Source organism: Xenopus laevis, chromosome 7S, assembly GCF_017654675.1.
Source record: "Xenopus laevis strain J_2021 chromosome 7S, Xenopus_laevis_v10.1, whole genome shotgun sequence".
Lineage (NCBI taxonomy): Eukaryota > Metazoa > Chordata > Amphibia > Anura > Pipidae > Xenopus > Xenopus laevis.
In genome coordinates, this window is record NC_054384.1 from 96889115 (window position 1) to 96908179 (window position 19065).

The following is a 19065-nucleotide window of genomic DNA, read 5'->3' on the forward strand; positions in this document are numbered from 1 at the left end:
GGAGCTGTTATCTTGTGTTAGGGAGCTGCTATCCGATTACCTTCCCATTGTTCTTTTGTTGGGTTGCTGGTGGGGGGGGGATATAACTCCAACTTGCAGTACAGCAGTAAAGAGTGACTGAAGTTTATCAGAGCACAAGTCACATGACTGGTGGCAGCTGGGAAACTGACAATATGTCTAACCCCATGTCAGATTTCAAAATTGAATATAAAAAAATCTGTTTGCTCTTTTGAAAAATGAATTTCATTGCAGAATTCTGTTGGAGTAGCACTATTACCTGATGCGTTTAGAAAAAAACATGTTTTACCATGACAGTATCCCTTTAAGCATATGCAGTGCCTCTGACACTGTGAAAAGGCAACCTAAGTCAGAAGGATATGGAGCTACATGGCATAAATTCATGGCCATGGATCAAAAGGAATACATTAATGAGCACTGTTCCAGGGCTGCTGTATCTGTGGGTTGGTGCAGTAAGCCATAATGCATAATTGCAAGGAAGGAAATGTTTGTATAACTCTGATCTATGCAGTAGTTGCACATGTGCTGCTGTGCTTCTGCAGGTGGCAACATTTTTAAAATAACCCTCTCAGGGATTTGGCACCAGTGATTTTTATGGGATATTTATCATTGCATTATATTGCAATATACGTAGTTTGTGATTGAGTTCTTTTACATCCCCTTTCACAATGGCTATGCATTATTCTGCTTACAAAGTGAAGAATTTCCTTTCAGGGCAGCTCAGATGTAGGAACGTATTAGGGCCATGGCTGTTGGGGAGATTTGTCACCCATGATAAAAATGCACGACTGTGGGCGACAAATCACCTGAAAATGCTTCTCAGTCTGAATAACTGAAATCTCTGATGGTAACACCATCGCATCAGTTAGTTCTTCGGAAGTTGCTTCTGGATCAGCTTTGCTATGTACAGGTTTTACTACTGGCAATTTCAGTTTTTGCTGATGCAGAAGCATTTTTGGGAGATTTCTGCAATTGTGTATTTGTATCACGGGTGACAAATCTTCCCCCTCAGCCATGGTTCTGACATGTTGCAGTACAAGATAACTGAAAAGAAATGAGTTTTTTTTCCTTTTTCTCTGTGGCCGCAGCCTGACTTGATTACTGAACAGCATGGAACCCGGTCTAGATATGGTTTATTATCCATTGGTCCTCTTCTTGTATTATTAGCCCTATAATTAAGAAATGAAGGTGATATATTAGGATTTATGTACAGTAATGTGTCCTGTCTTCATGCAGACTGAAGAGAAAAAACAAAATAAAAAAAAAACTGCAATAATAATAATTTTATTGCTTCATTATGAAATTGTAGTTGACGGACACAACTGCTGGGTCATTATGGGTGTGCATGGAAACATTGTCTACAAAGTAGATTTGTCTATAGTAATATATAATGTTAAAGTTTTCTGCTTCATGGTCAACTCTATTGCCTGGTATAACTGTGTTCTGGATCCAAGGTAAGTGGGGTTGCTAGAGTTTGGCCAGATGTTGAACAAATTGAGCATATAATAACTCCAGCAATGACTTTAATTTCTCTGTTGTGTTTTCCAGCTGGCATTGCAAACCGGAAGGGAGCCACCTCCGATCTGGAGAGTCCAGAAAGCCTTGTTGCAAAAATTTACTCCTGAGATTAAAGACGGTCAGAGACAGTTCTGCGCCACAAGCAATGTAAGTGTATCTAGGAGAGATCTGGGTTGGGCGCGCAAATAAAATGCCGACCTACTGATAATTTTTTTTTTTTTAAACTGAATGTTTTTGTTGTAATATTATGTTTTAGGGGGGAATATATACTTGGTTCAGCTCTCCCCAGTGAGTAAAGACTGTTGGCCTTCTGAACCATAATTGTATGTTTTGAGGTTTTCATGAGGCATTATCTGTTTAGATTTATAAATACTGGCCAATATTGTATTATCCCACCAATGAAATAAAAGGTCCTTGTTGGCTTGTCTTTCTTGTATAGTATCTGGGATATTTTGGCGATGCCAAAAACAGGTACCAGCGCCTGTATGTCAAATTCCTGGAGAACGTCAATAAGAAGGACTATGTCCGGGTCTGTTCTAAGAAGCCTTGGCACCGTCCCCTGCAAACCATGAGGTAATGTGAAATCTTTGTATGATGGTTCTTCTGGGCTTTCTTTGCCTTATCATTTTGTTGGAGAATTCTGAGAAGCATTATCTGTATGCATTGTGGGATGTAAGGGAATATATTCCAAATGGTATTAACATAACCAAGTTTTCTATTTTATTAGTAGTCATGGCATAGTTTGTTTGTGTGTGTCCCAGTGGTCAAGTCTGTTGTATGCCATACTCTCTTCCAGAGACATATAGTATACTGGGTGTTTAATAAATCTCTAAAAGTGCAGATATTATCTGTAACCTAATATTTAATCTCCAGAACCTCCATCCCAAATTTATTGGTTAAAAAACATTTTACCTTTCTTTCCATGCAGGAGGCAAAGTCAGACAAAGGCTCCTGGTGGTAAAAGTCCTGTTGTGGTTCCCAAGCTAGAAATAATGGAGAAACCAGAACGTTTGCCAAAGATGGAGGCACTGGGCAGACCAGAAAGGCCGGAAGCTTTAGAAAAGGCAGAGGGAGCAGAAAAAGTTGAGAGACCAGACAAATTAGAAGGAGAGGAGCCTTTTGAGAAATCAGAGGTTATTCCCAAACTGGAAAAGTTTGTTTCAGAGGAAGGACATGAACAAGTCCCTGGGATGAATTCAGTAAAATACGTACCCCTAGGAGATATGGAGATGGTAGAGGCTATCAAAAACATAGAAAACCGCGAGGCCGTGGCAACGATGGAGAAATTCGAACCTATGCAGAAAGTTGAGATGGAAGATACAGTAGCAAAAACGGTAAACAACGAACCATCGTTGAAGAAGGAAAAGACCGGACAAGGTACAAAGCAGGAGAAGACTGACGTTTTTAAAGGAAATATGGAGCCAGTGGCCAAGGCAGAAAAGGCTGATCAAACTGTACAGCCTGAAAATGCAGACACAGCAATAAAGGCAGAAAAGTCTGACAATACTGTAAAACCAGAGAAGGGCACATTTTCTGTTAGACAAGAAAAGCAAGAGCCAATTGTGAAGGCTGAGAAAAACACCCCTGGTGGTAGGCAAGAGAAATCTGAACCTGTCACCAAGCCAGAGAATTTAGAAATGAGAAAGGCGGAGTGTATTGGAAAGTTATTATTGCCAGTTGAAAAGCCTGAAAATGAAGAGCCAATGGATACACTAGAGAATGAGTTAGAGGAAAAGTCTGCAGTGTCAGAGCCAATAGGCCAAACAGAACCAACCAATACAATTGAGAAATGTGAAACGACTGAACAGTCTGAGAAGGTGGAGGCAGAGAAGAGGCTTGAGCAAGATGAACAACAGGAAAAGTGCTTGAGAACTAATAAATTAGAAAAACCAAATAAGGTGGAGAAAATTGACAGAGTTTCCAAGGTAGACCGATCAGAGAAGACTGGCAAGGTGGACCGGCTAGAGAAAGCTTCAAAGGGTGATCGAGCAGACAAAAACGTAAAGGTTAATCGTTCTGAAAAACGTGCAAAAGCTGATCGTACAGAGAAGCCAACAAGGATAGATAAAATGGAGAAAACCGTAAAGGCAACCAAAATGGAAAAAACAGAAAAAGCCACCAAGGTGGAGCGTTCTTCTAAAATGGTCAGAGCAGAAAGGCCTTCAAAGTTAGATAAACCAGAAAGGCCTGAAAAGATGCCCAGGTTAGAAAAGAGTGAAAAGTCACCAAAGCTTGAAAAAGTGACCAAGAATGATAAAATAGAAAAACCAGAAAAATCACCACGAGCAGAGAAGGAAAAAATGGAAAGACCACGAGCAGAGAAGGAAAAAATGGAAAGACATGTCCGCATGGAAAAAGTAGAAAAGGTAGAGCCACCAACAAAAGCTGCTTTGAAGCCAAAGCACAAACAGGTGAAAGTGAAAGCAGAGCCACCACCCAAAAAGAGGAAAAAATGGCTCAAGGAGGTTGCATCATCCTCTGATTCAGAATCTTCCCCTGACCAGCAGAGTGAAGAAGGTAAGTGGAAACCCTCAAACTATGCAATCTAATCTACTGCTGTCATCCAACGATGACCTAAATGGCTCAACAGCATCTAAGATCAAGACCATTCTTTACAACCCTAATTATTGAAACACTTTTCACATTATATTTTAAATCTAGCAATCCAGCATTAAAAGGATGGCAAAACTTATACTGTATTTCCCTTTAGGACAAATTTAAGGCATTTCACTTCGGTTATATTTTCCTTTCTTTGTAATAAACGTTATTGGAATAGTCCGAAGACCTCACCAACCTGTAGCCAATCAAAGCATTAGAATGTTTATGATTTGTATTTTCATATTTCTTCTCTTTTAAGAACGTGTTCCTGTAGGCCGTGTATTAAACACACGAGCCATGAAAGAGATGTTCCGGAGTTATATTGAAATGCTGGTCAGCACAGCTTTAGACCCAGACATGATCCAAGCATTAGAAGACACTAGTGGTGAGCAGACCCTTAAATATAACCCTATGTAAAGTTCTATATGTAATTCACTGCTGCTGCAGAGGACGACAATGAATTGTCATGTGGTTTAGGTATATGAGAGTTACTGAAACTTAAAAAAAGAGCAAAGCCACAAGACTGAAAATATACTGTAGATATGGGAAATTCTGACGGCTAAAAATTAAACATCAGTAGGAAGCCACTCTCCCCAAACCTTACCTCCCCGCAATAAGTGCAGCCTACATGAAATATTTCTGCACCGTACAAAAGCAAACCAAAACCGTACTACATGTCCCCAAATAAACTCCAATGAGAAACTGGAACTTGCCTCTGATAAAAGGTTTCAAATTGCACAGGTGTGGTATCTGTTATCCGGAAACCCATTATCCAGAAAGCTCCGACTTACAGAATCTGCATCTCCTATAGGCTTCATTTTATCCAAATTATTCAAATTTTATAAAATGATTTCCTTTTCTCGGTAGTAATAAAACAGTAGCTTGTACGTGATCCAAACTAAGATATAATTAATCCTTATTGAAAGCAGAACCAGCCTATTGGGTTAATTAATGTTTACATGATTATCTTGTAGACTTACAGTAAGGTATGAAGATCCTAATTAAGGAAAGATCCGTTATCCGGAAGACCCCAGGTCCTGAGCATTCTGGATAACAGGTCCCATACTTGTAGAAACAAATTTCACCATTTTCTCTTTAATGGAACTAATCAGAGAGAGAGAAAGAGAGAGAGAGAGGGATTCTGTTGTATTACATTGTGTCAGGAAATTCATCATAACCAAAAAAGGGGTCATGCTTGCGCCCATAGCAGCTGTCACCATAGTTGCACCTATCCAGATGTTGCTAATAGCGATGGACAAATAAATTTGCCAGGCATGGCGAATGTTTCTGCAAAACTGCAGTGATAATTCGCCTGTGAAAAATCTGCCATGTCCAAAATAATTTGTTGCACGTCGAAATTATTCGGACGCCCATTGATTTTAATGCATTTGGACAAAAGAATCATGTGTAGAAAAATTGTCACTCGCGTCAAATTTGTCGTGTGTCAAAATTATTTTGACGCCCATTGACTTCAATGCGTTTCGCAAGTTTTTCCACTGTTTAGCTAATTTTTCTGGCGAAGCGGTTTTTACCCATCACTAGTTGCTCAATGTAATGGGAGATGTATTTCTAGATCCTCTCCTAGGCAGCCAGCAGTTCAGGCATCCCTTACCTTTGTTTAGGTCCAAACCAAATGAAACTGTGGGGGTAATAGAATTATTCCGTGAATTTCCATTTGGAAACAGTTGGCACCTACAGAAAGGTTCAGTTTACAAAATGCCTTCCCGAGCACTGTTATTGTCAGGGCCTGATTTGTGGAGAGGCCACAAAGGCCCGGGCCTAGGGCAGAGAAATTTTAGGGGTGGCATGCCGCCCGCTGCTTTCCTAAAGTGTATGGGGAATGCAGCGTTCCCCAGCTCTATGACCCATGTGCGCGAGGAGGGAGAATGGTACACGCCGATACTTGGATCCCGAGGCCTCGGGGCTCCTGGGAGAGAAATCTGGCACTGGTTATTGTTTATCAAGCCATAACAAGCAATGTTAAATGTTGTATCAGGGTTCACAAGAAATTAAAGCTTGCTTAAATACCACCCTTTGCATGAGTCGTAAATTTTGAACTTCGAATAGGCACCATACACATCTTCTGTCCTCACTTAGCCTTCTGTTGACTTCTGCAGATACCTGTTCATTTATGCAATTACCCCAAAGGCTTTATACTTATTTAATCCTATCCAGGGTTTCCCATGTGCACCTACAAAGCGAACACACAATGACCCTAGTCTATGTCTTTCCCATGTGATATGACACAGTCCCTAGGTTAACTTTTAACCACTCTCATTGTTCCTTTTCATCTTTCACTCTCTCCCGCATTCCTGTATAGATGAACTTTACCTTCCACCCATGAGAAAAATTGACGGCATTGTGAATGAGCACAAGAAAAAAGTGCTAAAGAAGATCTCTCTCAGTTCATCATTTCAGGTGGGAAGAGCAATGACCTTAATAAGGAATTTCATTTAAAGGGATTGTTCACCTTCAAACAACTAGTTGGTTTCAGATAGATCACCAGAAATAACGACTTTTTCCAATGACTTTCTATTTTCTATGTGTGACGGTTTTTCGAATATTGAAGTGTAAATTGTTATTTCTCTCTTTCTGAAGCAGCTCTGGGAGGGGGGGGTCGCCGATCCTGTAAACTGTTCTAAATGGATATATTTAGTTGATACATTTCTTATCTTTGTCCCTGCTGAGCAGAATCTCTGGGTTTCATTAAAGGCAGCAGTTAGAATTGATACAATAGTTGCTAATACTCCAGAGATGCTGCTGAGAAATGGATCAACTCAATGTTGCAAAATTGTAACAGTTCAGAATCTGCACCTGAATTACTGAGCTGTCAGACTCAAACACCACAGACACAAACATTCAATTTTACACTTAGATTTTGGAAAAAACGTAGAAAATAAATAATGGAAAGTATTTGAAAAAAGTCTTTATTTCTGGGGAACAATCTAAAAACAACTGAATTGAAAAAACTGTTTGGAAGGTGAACAACCCCTTTAATGTTGCCTGCTCTCTTTCTGTTTTCTTTGAAAATGTATTGTTGAATTACATAGCAACGGATGTGGTTTATTTTATCTTCCATTTGAATCAGCAGTTGTGACTGTTGTGGGTCTTGCAGACAGTGGTAGGTAGTTTGAAATTCAAAAAAAGGCTTATATATTTATTTTACGGTCCAGGCAGTGCAGCACTGCCTTTAGTAGCAGTGTGGATAATTAAGCATCTCATCTGTATTATGAGTGGGGATAATAGCCCATGGGAACTGTGACTGTGGGATAGCAGGTATAGTAGGGAGAGATGGTGTCTATAGTAACAGTGGGATAATAGCCCATGGGAAGGGAGTGTGACTGTGGGATAGCAGGTATAGTAGGGAGAGATGGTGCCTATAGTAACAGTGGGATAATAGTCTCTGGGAAGGGAGTGTGACTGTGGGATAGCAGATATAGTAGGGAGAGATGGTGTCTATAGTAACAGTGGGATAATAGTCTCTGGGAAGGGAGTGTGACTGTGGGATAGCAGGTATAGTAGGGAGAGATGGTGTCTATAGTAACAGTGGGATAATAGTCTCTGGGAAGGGAGTGTGACTGTGGGATAGCAGGTATAGTAGGGAGAAATGGTGTCTATAGTAACAGTGGGATAATAGTCTCTGGGAAGGGAGTGTGACTGTGGGATAGCAGGTATAGTAGGGAGAAATGGTGTCTATAGTAACAGTGGGATAATAGTCTCTGGGAAGGGACTGTGACTGTGGGATAGCAGGTATAGTAGGGAGAGATGGTGCCTATAGTAACAGTGGATAATAGTCTCTGGGAAGGGAGTGTGACTGTGGGATAGCAGGTATAGTAGAGAGAGATGGTGCCTATAGTAACAGTGGATAATAGTCTCTAGGAAGGGAGTGTGACTGTGGGATAGCAGGTATAGTAGGGAGAGATGGTGTCTATAGTAACAGTGGATAATAGTCTCTGAGAAGGGAGTGTGACTGTGGGATAGCAGGTATAGTAGGGAGAGATGGTGCCTATAGTAACAGTGGGATAATAGTCTCTGGGAGGGGACTGTGACTGTGGGATAGCAGGTATAGTAGGGAGAGATGGTGCCTATAGTAACAGTGGATAATAGTCTCTGGGAAGGGAGTGTGACTGTGGGATAGCAGGTATAGTAGGGAGAGATGGTGCCTATAGTAACAGTGGATAATAGTCTCTGGGAAGGGAGTGTGACTGTGGAAACAGAACCAAAACCTCTATAGAAATTGATATGGACTTAATTAACAGTGAATAAACATTATAGCTGAATTATAAGAGAGAATTTAATGTGCCATCTATGGATGATTTCAAGAATTGCTTTAAAGGTCTGATATTTTTTCCTTCCTTAGGAGGCAATACACACGTTCCCTCAGCTTAACAGTGAGCCAGGAGAACCTTCAACCAGAATGAAACCCGGGGGAGAAGCGTATAACCGCAAAACACTCAACAAATTAAAAAAGAATGTAGCCAAACCACAGGTACCTTTTACTTTAAGTACGGTACTGATATGGTCAGGAGGCTTAATTGCTGGTACAGCTACAAGTGGATGGAATGTTGCTGGATATTTGCCAGTTGGTTGAACTCCACATTCCTTCATGCTCTTACTTGTTCTGACTTTGGGCTTGACTGGCATTTGCACGGGTTTCACGGTCACTTAAGATCTCATGCTCTAAAACCCGAATCTTAAGTCTTCCAAATGTTGCAGACCTAGAGCTCCCAGGGCTGTGGTAGTTGTGTGTTCAAAGTAAAACATGTTGGCTGTACTTGTATAAAAACACAAAATTACAACTAGTAGCATGCAATACTGTGTATCTAAAGCAGGGATCCCCAACCTTTTGAACCCATGAGCAACATTTAGAAGTAAAAGGAGTTGGGGAGCAACACAAGCATGAAAAATGTTCTTGAGTGCCAAATAAGGGCTGTAATTGCCCATTTAGTAGCCCTTATGTGGATTGTCAACCTACATTGAGGCTTTGTTTGACAGTACACCTGGTTTTTATACAACCAAAACTTGCCTCCAAGCCTGGAATTCAAAAATAAGCACCTGCTTTGAGGCCACTGAGAGCAACATCCATGGGGTTGGAGAGCAACATGTTGCTCACGAGCTACTGGTTGGGGACCACTGATCTAAAGGATAACATTAATACTACCAGTAACAGAACTAGCCAGCGCGGGGCCCGGGTGCAGACAGGCATCCCATCCCCCCCTCCACAAGCAATGTTGGTTGCTGAACCGCCGCGGGCCACAAGGGGGTGCAGGCCCTGGTGCAGTCGCACCCTGGTAGTTCCGCCACTGAATACTACAGAGATTAATGCACACCTACATTTATATGCCTCTGTAAGAGCATCCAAGATGAATGAGACTTAAAATGACCCTAAGGACAATGACACATGACATGAGATTACTGGCCCACAACAAATCTCCTCTTCTGCGGGCAACTAATCTCCTGCTTATACACCAGTGATAAAGTGAATCGCCGGTGGCAAATCATACTCTGCTGTGCAATGAACCCCACTGAGTTCTGCACCTAATGTCTTCTGCGTTTGCTCTAGAGTTATTGGCTCTGAACCTGTACCCCCCTCTTTAAACGGCCCATGTAGAAGCTCAACGACCACAGCTACAGTTGTGTTCAGAGTAATAGCAGTCCGACATCACTGATCAATCACTGTTTTTGGTTGAAACTATATTTCTACATGGCAAATAATAGAGTAGTTGTAGTAGAGTAATAGAAAACCAGCAGACCTAACAGTCCTGACATGCTGCTGATTCTGTGTCATTGAATTGCTAATCAAGGCTTGTTCCAAATAATAGCAGTGTTCAATATAATATTAGCTTGTTCCAAATAATAATAGCAGTGTGGAGTTAAATTAGTGAGCTCATTCATTCTGTGAAAAAACAGGTGTCAATTATGGCCCTTATTTAAAGGAGAAGGAAAGTCATCCTGCACTTGGGGTGTGCCAAATGTTAGGCACCCCAAGTGATTGTATTTACTTACATGAAACTCTTCCGGCTTCTTCTTGCTTCAAATTTCCCGGCCCAAACGCATGCGCAGTTGAATGAAATCGCTGACTTTATAGTTAAAGTTCAGCTTTTTGCTCTACTGCTCATGCACAGCCATGCGTAGAAAGCGGAAGACAGAAGTAGGAATGCGCCGAATCCACTATTGGATTCGGCAGAACCCCCGAATCCTTTGTGAAAGATTCGGCCGAATACGAACCCAAAGCCTAATTTGCATATGTAAATTAGGGGGGGAAACATTTTTTACTTCCTTGTTTTCTGACAAAAGGTCACACGCTTTCCCTCTCCGCCCCTAATTTGCATATGCAAATTAGGATTCGTTCGGGCGGGCAGAAGGATTTGTCCGAATTCTGCTGAAAAAGGCCGAATCCTGATCGAATCCTGGATTCGGTGCATCCCTAGACGGAAGAGAAGCACTCCATGGTGCTCACTGGTATAACCCCGGGCCGGTGCAATTTTCTGCTGATAGGAGCACTGGCCCGGGGTTTCAGTTAAGTCAATACAATAACTTGGGGGTGCCTAACATTTGGCACCCCCAAGTGCAGGATGACTTTCCTTCTCCTTTAAGGAAGGAAGGAGCAAATTTTATGCTGCTGGTTATAGTGCAATGGCTCGTTCCAGACATTGTACAGAAGAACAGGGTTCTTTGATTAAAAAGTTGATTGAGAGGGAAAAACATATAAAGAAGTGCAGAAAATTATAGGCTGCTCAGCTAAAATGATGTCAAATGACAACCAAAACCTGAAAGATGTGGAAGAAAATGGGAAAACTACCATTCAAATGGCTATAAGAATAGTCAAAGTGGCAAAAGCCAAAGATCAGCTCCAGCAAGTTCAAAGAAGGAGTAAAGTTACCTGTGATACTGTTACAATTAGAAAATGCCTATATGAAGCCAAGCTATCGCCAAAGTCCCATTGTTGGGAAAAAAAGACCTCCTGAAGAGCTTACAGTTTGCCAAACAACACATTGACTGGCCTAAAGAGAAATGGTGCAACATTTTGTGGACTGATAAAAGCAAGTTTGTTCTTTTTGGGTCTAGGGGCTGCAGACAGTTTGTCAGACGACCCCCAAACACTGAATATAAACCATAGTACACTGGGAAGACTGAAGCCGGTGTCACAGGCATCATGATATGGGGATGTTTCTCATACTATGGTGTTGGCCCATTTATCACATACCAGGGATCATGGATCAGTTTCAATACATCAAAATACTTGAAGAGATCATGTTGCCTTATGCTGAATAGAGATGTCGCGAACTGTTCGCCGGCGAACTTGTTCGCGCGAACATCGGGTGTTCGCGCTCGCCGGAAGTTCGCGAACGTCGCGCGACGTTCGCCATTTTGGGTTCGCCATTGTTGGCGCTTTTTTTTGCCCTCTCACCCCAGACCAGCAGGTACATGGCAGCCAATCAGGAAGCTCTCCCCTGGACCACTCCCCTTCCCTATAAAAACCGAAGCCCTGCAGCGTTTTTTCACTCTGCCTGTGTGTGCTGAAGAGATAGTGTAGGGAGAGAGCTGCTGCCTGTTAGTGATTTCAGGGACAGTTGAAAGTTTGCTGGCTAGTAATCGTTTTGATACTGCTCTGTTATTGGAGGGACAGAAGTCTGCAGGGGTTTGAGGGACATTTAAGCTTAGGTAGCTTTGCTGGCTAGTAATCTACCTTCTACTGCAGTGCTCTGTATGTAGCTGCAGTGGGCAGCTGTCCTGCTTCTGATCTCATCTGCTGACTGCTGCAATAACAGTAGTCCTTGTAAGGACTGCTTTTATTTATTTTTTTGTTGTTTTACTACTACTACTACTACTACTACTATAAGAGCCCAGTGCTATTAGTCTAGCAGTGTTGGGGAGTGGGACTGGTGTGCTAATCTGCTGCTCCTAGTAGTTCAGCAGCACCAACTTTAATTTTTTTTTTTTAATATTCATTTTTTTTTTATTTTACTTTTTTTATTTTACTACCGCTGTAGTAGTGTATAAGTTGACCTTTTAGGCATTATTTGCCCTGTAGGCATTATTTGCACACTGTTTTCTTCAACCCGCCATCGAGCTGTGTGACCTTGTTCACATTCTGTCTAAATATCCATAATATTACCGTCTCCAGAAAAAACACCGGAGTCACTTTTTTCAAGCAGCCATAATATATTTTACGTAATCCGTATCCACCGCTGTAGTAGTGTATACGTTGACCTTGTAGGCATTATTTGCACACTGTTTTCTTCAACCCGCCATCGAGCTGTGTGAGCTTGTTCACATTTTGTCTAAATATTGATAATATTATCGTCTCTAGAAAAACCACTTGAGTTACTTTTTTTCAAGCAGCATTCATATATTTTACGTAATCCGTATCCACCGCTGTAGTAGTGTATACGTTGACCTTGTAGGCATTGTTTGCCCAGTTTTTTTGGCCGCAGCCACTGAAGCACAGAGGCCAGAAAAAATATGCCATATAAATGCTGAAAATAGTAATTTTTTGCCATACGTTGACTCAACGTATATGGCAAAAAATGACTATTTTCAGCATTTATATGGCATATTTTTTCTGGCAACTGTGCTTCAGTGGCTGCGACCAAAAAAATGCATATTTTCTGCATTTATATGGCATAATTTTTCTGGCCTCTGTGCTTCAGTGGCTGCAACCAAAAAAAATTTATATTTTCAGCATTTATATGGCATAATTATTCTGGCAACTGTGCTTCAGTGGCTGCGACCAAAAAAATGCATATTTTCTGCATTTATATGGCATAATTTTTCTGGCCTCTGTGCTTCAGTGGCTGCAACCAAAAAAATTTATATTTTCAGCATTTATATGGCATAATTTTTCTGGCAACTGTGCTTCAGTGGCTGCGTCCAAAAAAACTGGGCAAACAATGTCTACAAGGTCAACGTTATGGCGAAAAATTACTATTTTCAGCATTTATATGGCATATTTTTTCTGGCAACTGTGCTTCAGTGGCTGCGTCCAAAAAAAACTGGGCAAACAATGCCTACAAGGTCAACGTATGGCAGTTGTTTAAAGAGAACAGTAGATTACTAGCCAGCAAAGCTACCTAAGCTAAAATGTCCCTCAAATCCCTGCAGACTTCTGTCCCTCCAATACAGAGCAGTATCAAGCAGATTACTAGCCAGCAAGCTTACTATCATCTGTCCCTGAAATCACTAACAGCTCTCCCCCTACACTATCTCTCCAAGCACACACAGGCAGATTTTTCAGATACATTTTTGCCCTTGATCCCCCTCTGGCATGCCACTGTCCAGGTCGTTGCACCCTTTAAACAACTTTAAAATCATTTTTCTGGCCAGAAATGTCTTTTCTAGATGTTAAAGTTCGCCTTCCCATTGAAGTCTATGGGGTTCGCGAACCGTTCGCGAACCGCTCGCATTTTTGCGCAAGTTCGCGAATATGTTCGCGAACTTTTTTTCCGACGTTCGCTACATCCCTAATGCTGAAGAAGAAATGTCCTTGAAATGGGGGTTTCAACAAGACAACGACCCCAAACACACCAGTAAACACGGCTTATACAACTAAATATTAGTTCAGTCATTCAAAGGAAAGCAAAATCTTGAAACAATTTTCAGTTTATACAGTGAATGTCTGAGTTTGTAATGAATAATGCAGATACTGCTATTGTTTTGGAACAGTCTGCAAAGGAATAACACAAAGTTGATCAAGTTTTCTCCATGTTTTGATTTGGAATAGAATGTGCAGTGTTCCCTATGTTTTTGTGTGTATTCATTCATTTTTTTAAACCTGCTGCTACACAACTATATAGTTTATCTATAAGATCAATACTTTTTGTTGTTGTTGTTTTTTTTTTAAATTTACAATTCTTTTTTCTGTAGAACTATAACATTTTAAACCCTATATTTGCTTCCCTTTAGGAGTTTAAGGTGGATGCCGAGAAGTCACTTTTTTACACCCTGTACCATTCCCTGCATCACTACAAATATCACACCTTCCTCCGATGCAAGCAAGAGGTAAAAAAGATGCTCCAATAGGTGGAATGAGTACAAATCCCACTCTGGTATCTTCATAGTCTCAGTCAGACTTTAAAGGGACACTGTCATGGGAAAAGGTGTTTTTTTTTTTTCAAAAACATATCAGTTAATAGTGCTGCTCCAGCAGAATTCTGCACTGAAATCCAATTTCAAGAGCAAACAGATTTTTTTATATTAAATTTTGAAATCTGACATGGGGCTAGACATATTGTCAGTTTCCCAGCTGCCCCCAGTCATGTGACTTGTGCCTGCATTTTAGGATGGAACTGACAGGCTGTTATTTCTTCTACTTAATGTAACTGAATCAGTCTCAATAGGACCTGGATTTTACTATTGAGTGCTGTTCTTAGATCTTCCAGGGAGCTATTATCTTGTGTTAGGGAGCTGTTATCTGGTTACCTTCCCATTGTTCTGTTGTTAGGCTGCTGGGGGGGGGGAGGGAGGGGAGTGATATCACTCCAACTTGCAGTACAGCAGTAAAGAGTGATTAAAGTTTATCAGAGCACAAGTCATATGACTGGGGACAGCTGGGAAACTGACAATAAGTCTAGCCCCATGTCAGATTTCAAAATTAAATATAAAAAAAATCTGATTGCTCTTTTGAAAAATGGATTTCAGTGTAGAAGTCTGCTGGAGCAGCTCTATTAACTGATGTGTTTAGAAAAAAACATGTTTTCCCATGACAGTATACCTAGTATACAGTAATATACCAACAATACACTCTCCACCCTTCCCAGGTGTAGGGTTCCACCTCCCTTCTGTATGGTTTGGAAAGCAATATGGCTAAACAAGCCAAGAAGTGTCTAAACTGAAGTTTATTCTAAACCCACTCCTGGTTTATGTAGACACAGTATAAAGCCAGGAATGCAGCCATTGTATTTATTTAATTATTGCTTCTCAACACCTAATGCATTAGTCTATGGTTTCTTAACTTCCTCTGAGGACCAAGATTAAATTACCACTTGTTGAATATTAAAAGTATAATTCCTTTTCATTTCCTTTGTTTTCCCATTCTTCCATAAAGGTACTGCTTGCTCATCTTGCAGTTTAAGCCTTGCTTAAAGGGGAACTATGGCAAAAATTTTAATTTAATATAAGTTTCAGCATACTGAAATAAGAAACTTTCTAAATGCAATCAATTAAACATTCTGCATTGTTTCTGAAATAATCAAGTTTATGTTCACTATCCCTCTCTCAGCATCTGTTTCTCTTCATTCTGTCTTCATGCAGCAGTTGGGTGTCAGATATTCATTGACAGTTAGGACAGTTTTTTTTAATTCAAAGATATTTTGTTTTCTTTTCTTTTTCTTTTTTTTTCTTTCTCCTGACAACTTCCTTGACTACTTGGTGGTTAGAATGGTCGGAAAATGACCAGCAGGTGGAGCTGTTGTAACAAAAATTGATTCATGTTAACAGTACATATCCTTTAATATCTTGGAATTAAAACAAATACCGTATATACTCGAGTATAAGCCGAGGTACCTAATTTTACCTCCAAAAACTGGGAAAGCTTATTGACTCGAGGATAAGCCTAGGGTGAGAAATGCAGCAGCTCCTGGTAAGTTTCAATAAAAAAATTGAGGGTTTCTGCTCCCATTGGAGGTGCCGGCATCTCGTTTTTGGATGCCGGCGACCATTCTTGGACGCCGGCGAATATTCTTGGAGACTATTCTGAGGCGCCGGCGACTATTCTGAGGCGCCGGTGACCGTTTTTGCCTTGATCCTAGTATAAGCCGAGGTAGAGTTTTTCAGCATATTTTGGGGGCTGAAAAACTCGGCTTTTACTTGAGTATATAAAGTACAAAAAATAATGAATGTACATTGCAAAAGTTCTTAAGAATAGCACCCTGGTCAATTTTGTATTTGTCTATATGTATTTTGTGGTCACACCCTCGTTGCACCCCCGCCTAATGGTTTTTAAAAAATAGTGGTGAGCACAACTTTCCCTTGTTTGTTATAGTTTATACAGGAGCAGTGACCAGCTCCATGTTGTAGCTCCCACCCTTCCCAACTATAGTCAGGTGATCCCACTGGTGTCTAATAAAAGGGCAGCCAAGTTTGGGAGTTTTACTTTGAAAGCAGCTAGTAAGTTGCAGGTAAAACCAAGTCCCTTTGTAAAATGTATAATGAAGCAATAGAATTCTTAATGAATCAGATAAAATTGAGCATAGGACTGGCCAGATATGGGATGACTTTGACGTAGTTGGCCAGCTTAAATATATTGCAATATATGGACAAACAATCCCTGTTTTGTTTAAAGGGTAAGGCATTTTTCAGTAGCAGTATGCACAAAATGTCGCTGTCTTAAATATATTGATAATGGGTTGAGTGCAGAGGACTCTTGTATTTGACTATATGAATTTTGTGGTCACACCCTCGTTGCACCCCCGCCTAATGGTTTTAAAAAATAGTGGTGAGCACAACTTTCCCTTGTTTGTTACAATTTTACATTCACATATTTCAATGTCTTCCCAAAGCACAGACGTGCTATCTTTCACATGTTGGATCAGTGGTTTCCTGATTTTTTTTTTTTTTTTTCGTGTCATGCCCTTGGATTAGGTTTAATATTTGCTCAGCACTCCCTTCCCTTAGCTCATCGAGATGAAATGCACCATAGCATTGCGATTATTACCTTTGCTTTGGCTAAAACATTGTCTCCTTCCTGCCTGCAGACCAATGCAATAGAAGAACAGAATGATGACCTGGGACAGGAGGAGGTGGTGCAGCAATGCATGAGGAACCAGCCATGGCTCGAAAAACTCTTCGACTCCTTTATCGACCTAATCACGCAAGCACAGAACAAGTGCGCGTGAACTAGCAGCGTGGAGAGGAATACTGTAGAACAGACTAAACAAGACAATGGGATTCAGATTGTAAAAGAGAAAAAAAAAAAAAACAACAACAAAAAAGATGAACGAGCGAGAGACATGCCAGGCAGAAAACGCAAAGCCCTGGACTGACTTTATTGCCATGGCAACTGGCCTAGGCAATGATTAGGGGGACTGGATGACGTAAGTCTTGCAGGCCTCAGCTTGACTTTGCAGGCCGTGGAATAGTGAAGATTCTTTGAATCAAAGTGGTTCTCTTATTCTATTGACTTCTGTCTTCTATCTCTGTTCTCTACCCTCCTCCCCCACCCCTAAAAAAAAAACAGGGGGAGACTTTGCTAGCTGTATGTGGTTCTTTTATTTTATTTTCCCCAGTTTTACTCCACTCTCCATGCCATCCCCTCATGCCATAAAAAGGATCTGGTGAGTCTGCTCGGATCCGCTTCCAGTGACTGATGTATTCTTACAGGAGCCGACAGAGGGGGAGCACTTGGGCCCCTCGTTATTTATTGGGAAGCATGTGTGTAAGTGTGTTATGCCTGTGTGTGTCTGTGTATGGATGGAAGATCCAGAATCCCTATTACTTTTAATATTTTTATGTATTATTGTTTTGGATTAACAAACCTTTTTTCCATGGAGAGCCAAAAAACCCCTAAAATGCAGGTATCTGATGTGCAAGTGAAGCTCACGCTTAAAAATACAAGCAATTAGTTTTCCGTTCAGGGTCTTAATTGCGTCAGTGTTCATTACTGTGTTCCTTTGTAGGCATATCTTTTAGAATGGCTGTTAAAGGGTGCCTTTAATTGGGTAAAGCTTTATCCTGGACTGATGTTATCACCATGACACTGGATGACATAAGTCTTGCAGGCCTCCGTTTGAATCCGTAGGCCATGGAATAGTGATGATTTAAAACAGAGCCACATTTGGCAAACATGGATCCTGAATGGCCAAGGCACACGTTGGTGCTTAGGTCAGGGTGCCATTTGAGGTCATTTCGGCTGCAAAAGAACAGGGTAGGTATCCCGCAACTGCAGCGATGCCACAAGCTTCTCCTGCACGGTGGGACCCTTAATTCTTCTTTCCTTTCCCATCCACTCATTATTCCGATGCACAAAACACAAAGCTGCTTGCCAGTGTAACCCGCAATAAAGCTTTGTTAATCCAATATCAGAGTTTACATTTTTTTACAGCTTTCTGGTTTCTTTTCTTTTTTTCTGTTTGTATGTGTATTATGTACCATACCCCCCCCAACATAGATCTAGCAAACTTGGATTATATGCTGTCAGCATCTAGAAATGGCATTTATTGGTCAGTGTCTGTAAGCTACATGCTTTATATGAGGGACGCCTCTCTTCCGTTGTTGTTCTACAGCTCCCAGGACAAGGGCGTCCGAGTATATGTCTAGAGCAGTGACCCCTAACCAGTAGCTTGTGAGCAACATATTGCTCTCTGACCCCTTGGATGTTGCTCCCAGTGGCCTCCAAGTAGGTGCTTGTTTTTGAATTCCTGGCTTAAAGGCAAGTTTTAGTTGCATAAAAACAATGTGTACTGCCAAATAGTGATGGGCGAATTTCAACCGTTTCGCGGACAAATTGGCGACTTTCCAGCGAAATTTGCAAAACGGCAAAAAAATTGCGCCTGCGTCCATTTGATGCATTTTTTACAACAACGTTAGTGTCAATGGGCATCCGAATGTTGTTGGCACGCAACAGTTTTGACGCAAGCAACTTTTCCGACGAGCGTCCAAAATTATTTTTGAAGCGGTTCTGCAAATTTATTCGCCGGAGCCTGCTGAATTTATTCGCCCATCACTAGTGCCAAACAGAGGCTCATGTTGGCTGCAACAAGTCCACATAGGAGTTATCAATATCCAATAACAACTCTTATTTGGAAGTCCCAGGAACTTTTTGCTTATGTTGCTCTCCAACATTATTTTACACTTGAATGTGACTCACGAGTAAAAAAGGTTGGGGAACCCTGGTCTAGAGGTTGCTGTTCAACAATATTGGGGAGGTGCCAGAGAATGGGATCCTTTCTTTATAGCTTTCAAGTTTTTTTTCAGTAGCAGTGAGGTTTATTT

The 19065-nt window shown here is 41.0% G+C and overlaps 1 protein-coding gene across 2 annotated transcripts in view; it reads left to right on the forward strand.

The window, feature by feature from the left end:
* The window catches only part of prr12.S (proline rich 12 S homeolog), a 77710-nt gene that overhangs the window by 58101 nt on the left and 544 nt on the right, over positions 1 to 19065 (forward strand). The window contains exons 7-14 of one of the 2 annotated variants that reach the window (XM_041570595.1): positions 1567 to 1683; positions 1976 to 2109; positions 2465 to 4053; positions 4394 to 4519; positions 6455 to 6552; positions 8495 to 8623; positions 14041 to 14136; positions 16830 to 19065. The exon at positions 16830 to 19065 is cut by the window's right edge and continues 544 nt beyond it. In XM_041570595.1, the coding sequence (XP_041426529.1) occupies positions 1567 to 1683; positions 1976 to 2109; positions 2465 to 4053; positions 4394 to 4519; positions 6455 to 6552; positions 8495 to 8623; positions 14041 to 14136; positions 16830 to 16970 (2430 nt within the window). In that variant the 3' untranslated portion in view covers positions 16971 to 19065. The remainder of the gene's footprint in view (positions 1 to 1566; positions 1684 to 1975; positions 2110 to 2464; positions 4054 to 4393; positions 4520 to 6454; positions 6553 to 8494; positions 8624 to 14040; positions 14137 to 16829) is intronic. The other variant, NM_001096584.2, reaches the window with a different exon arrangement.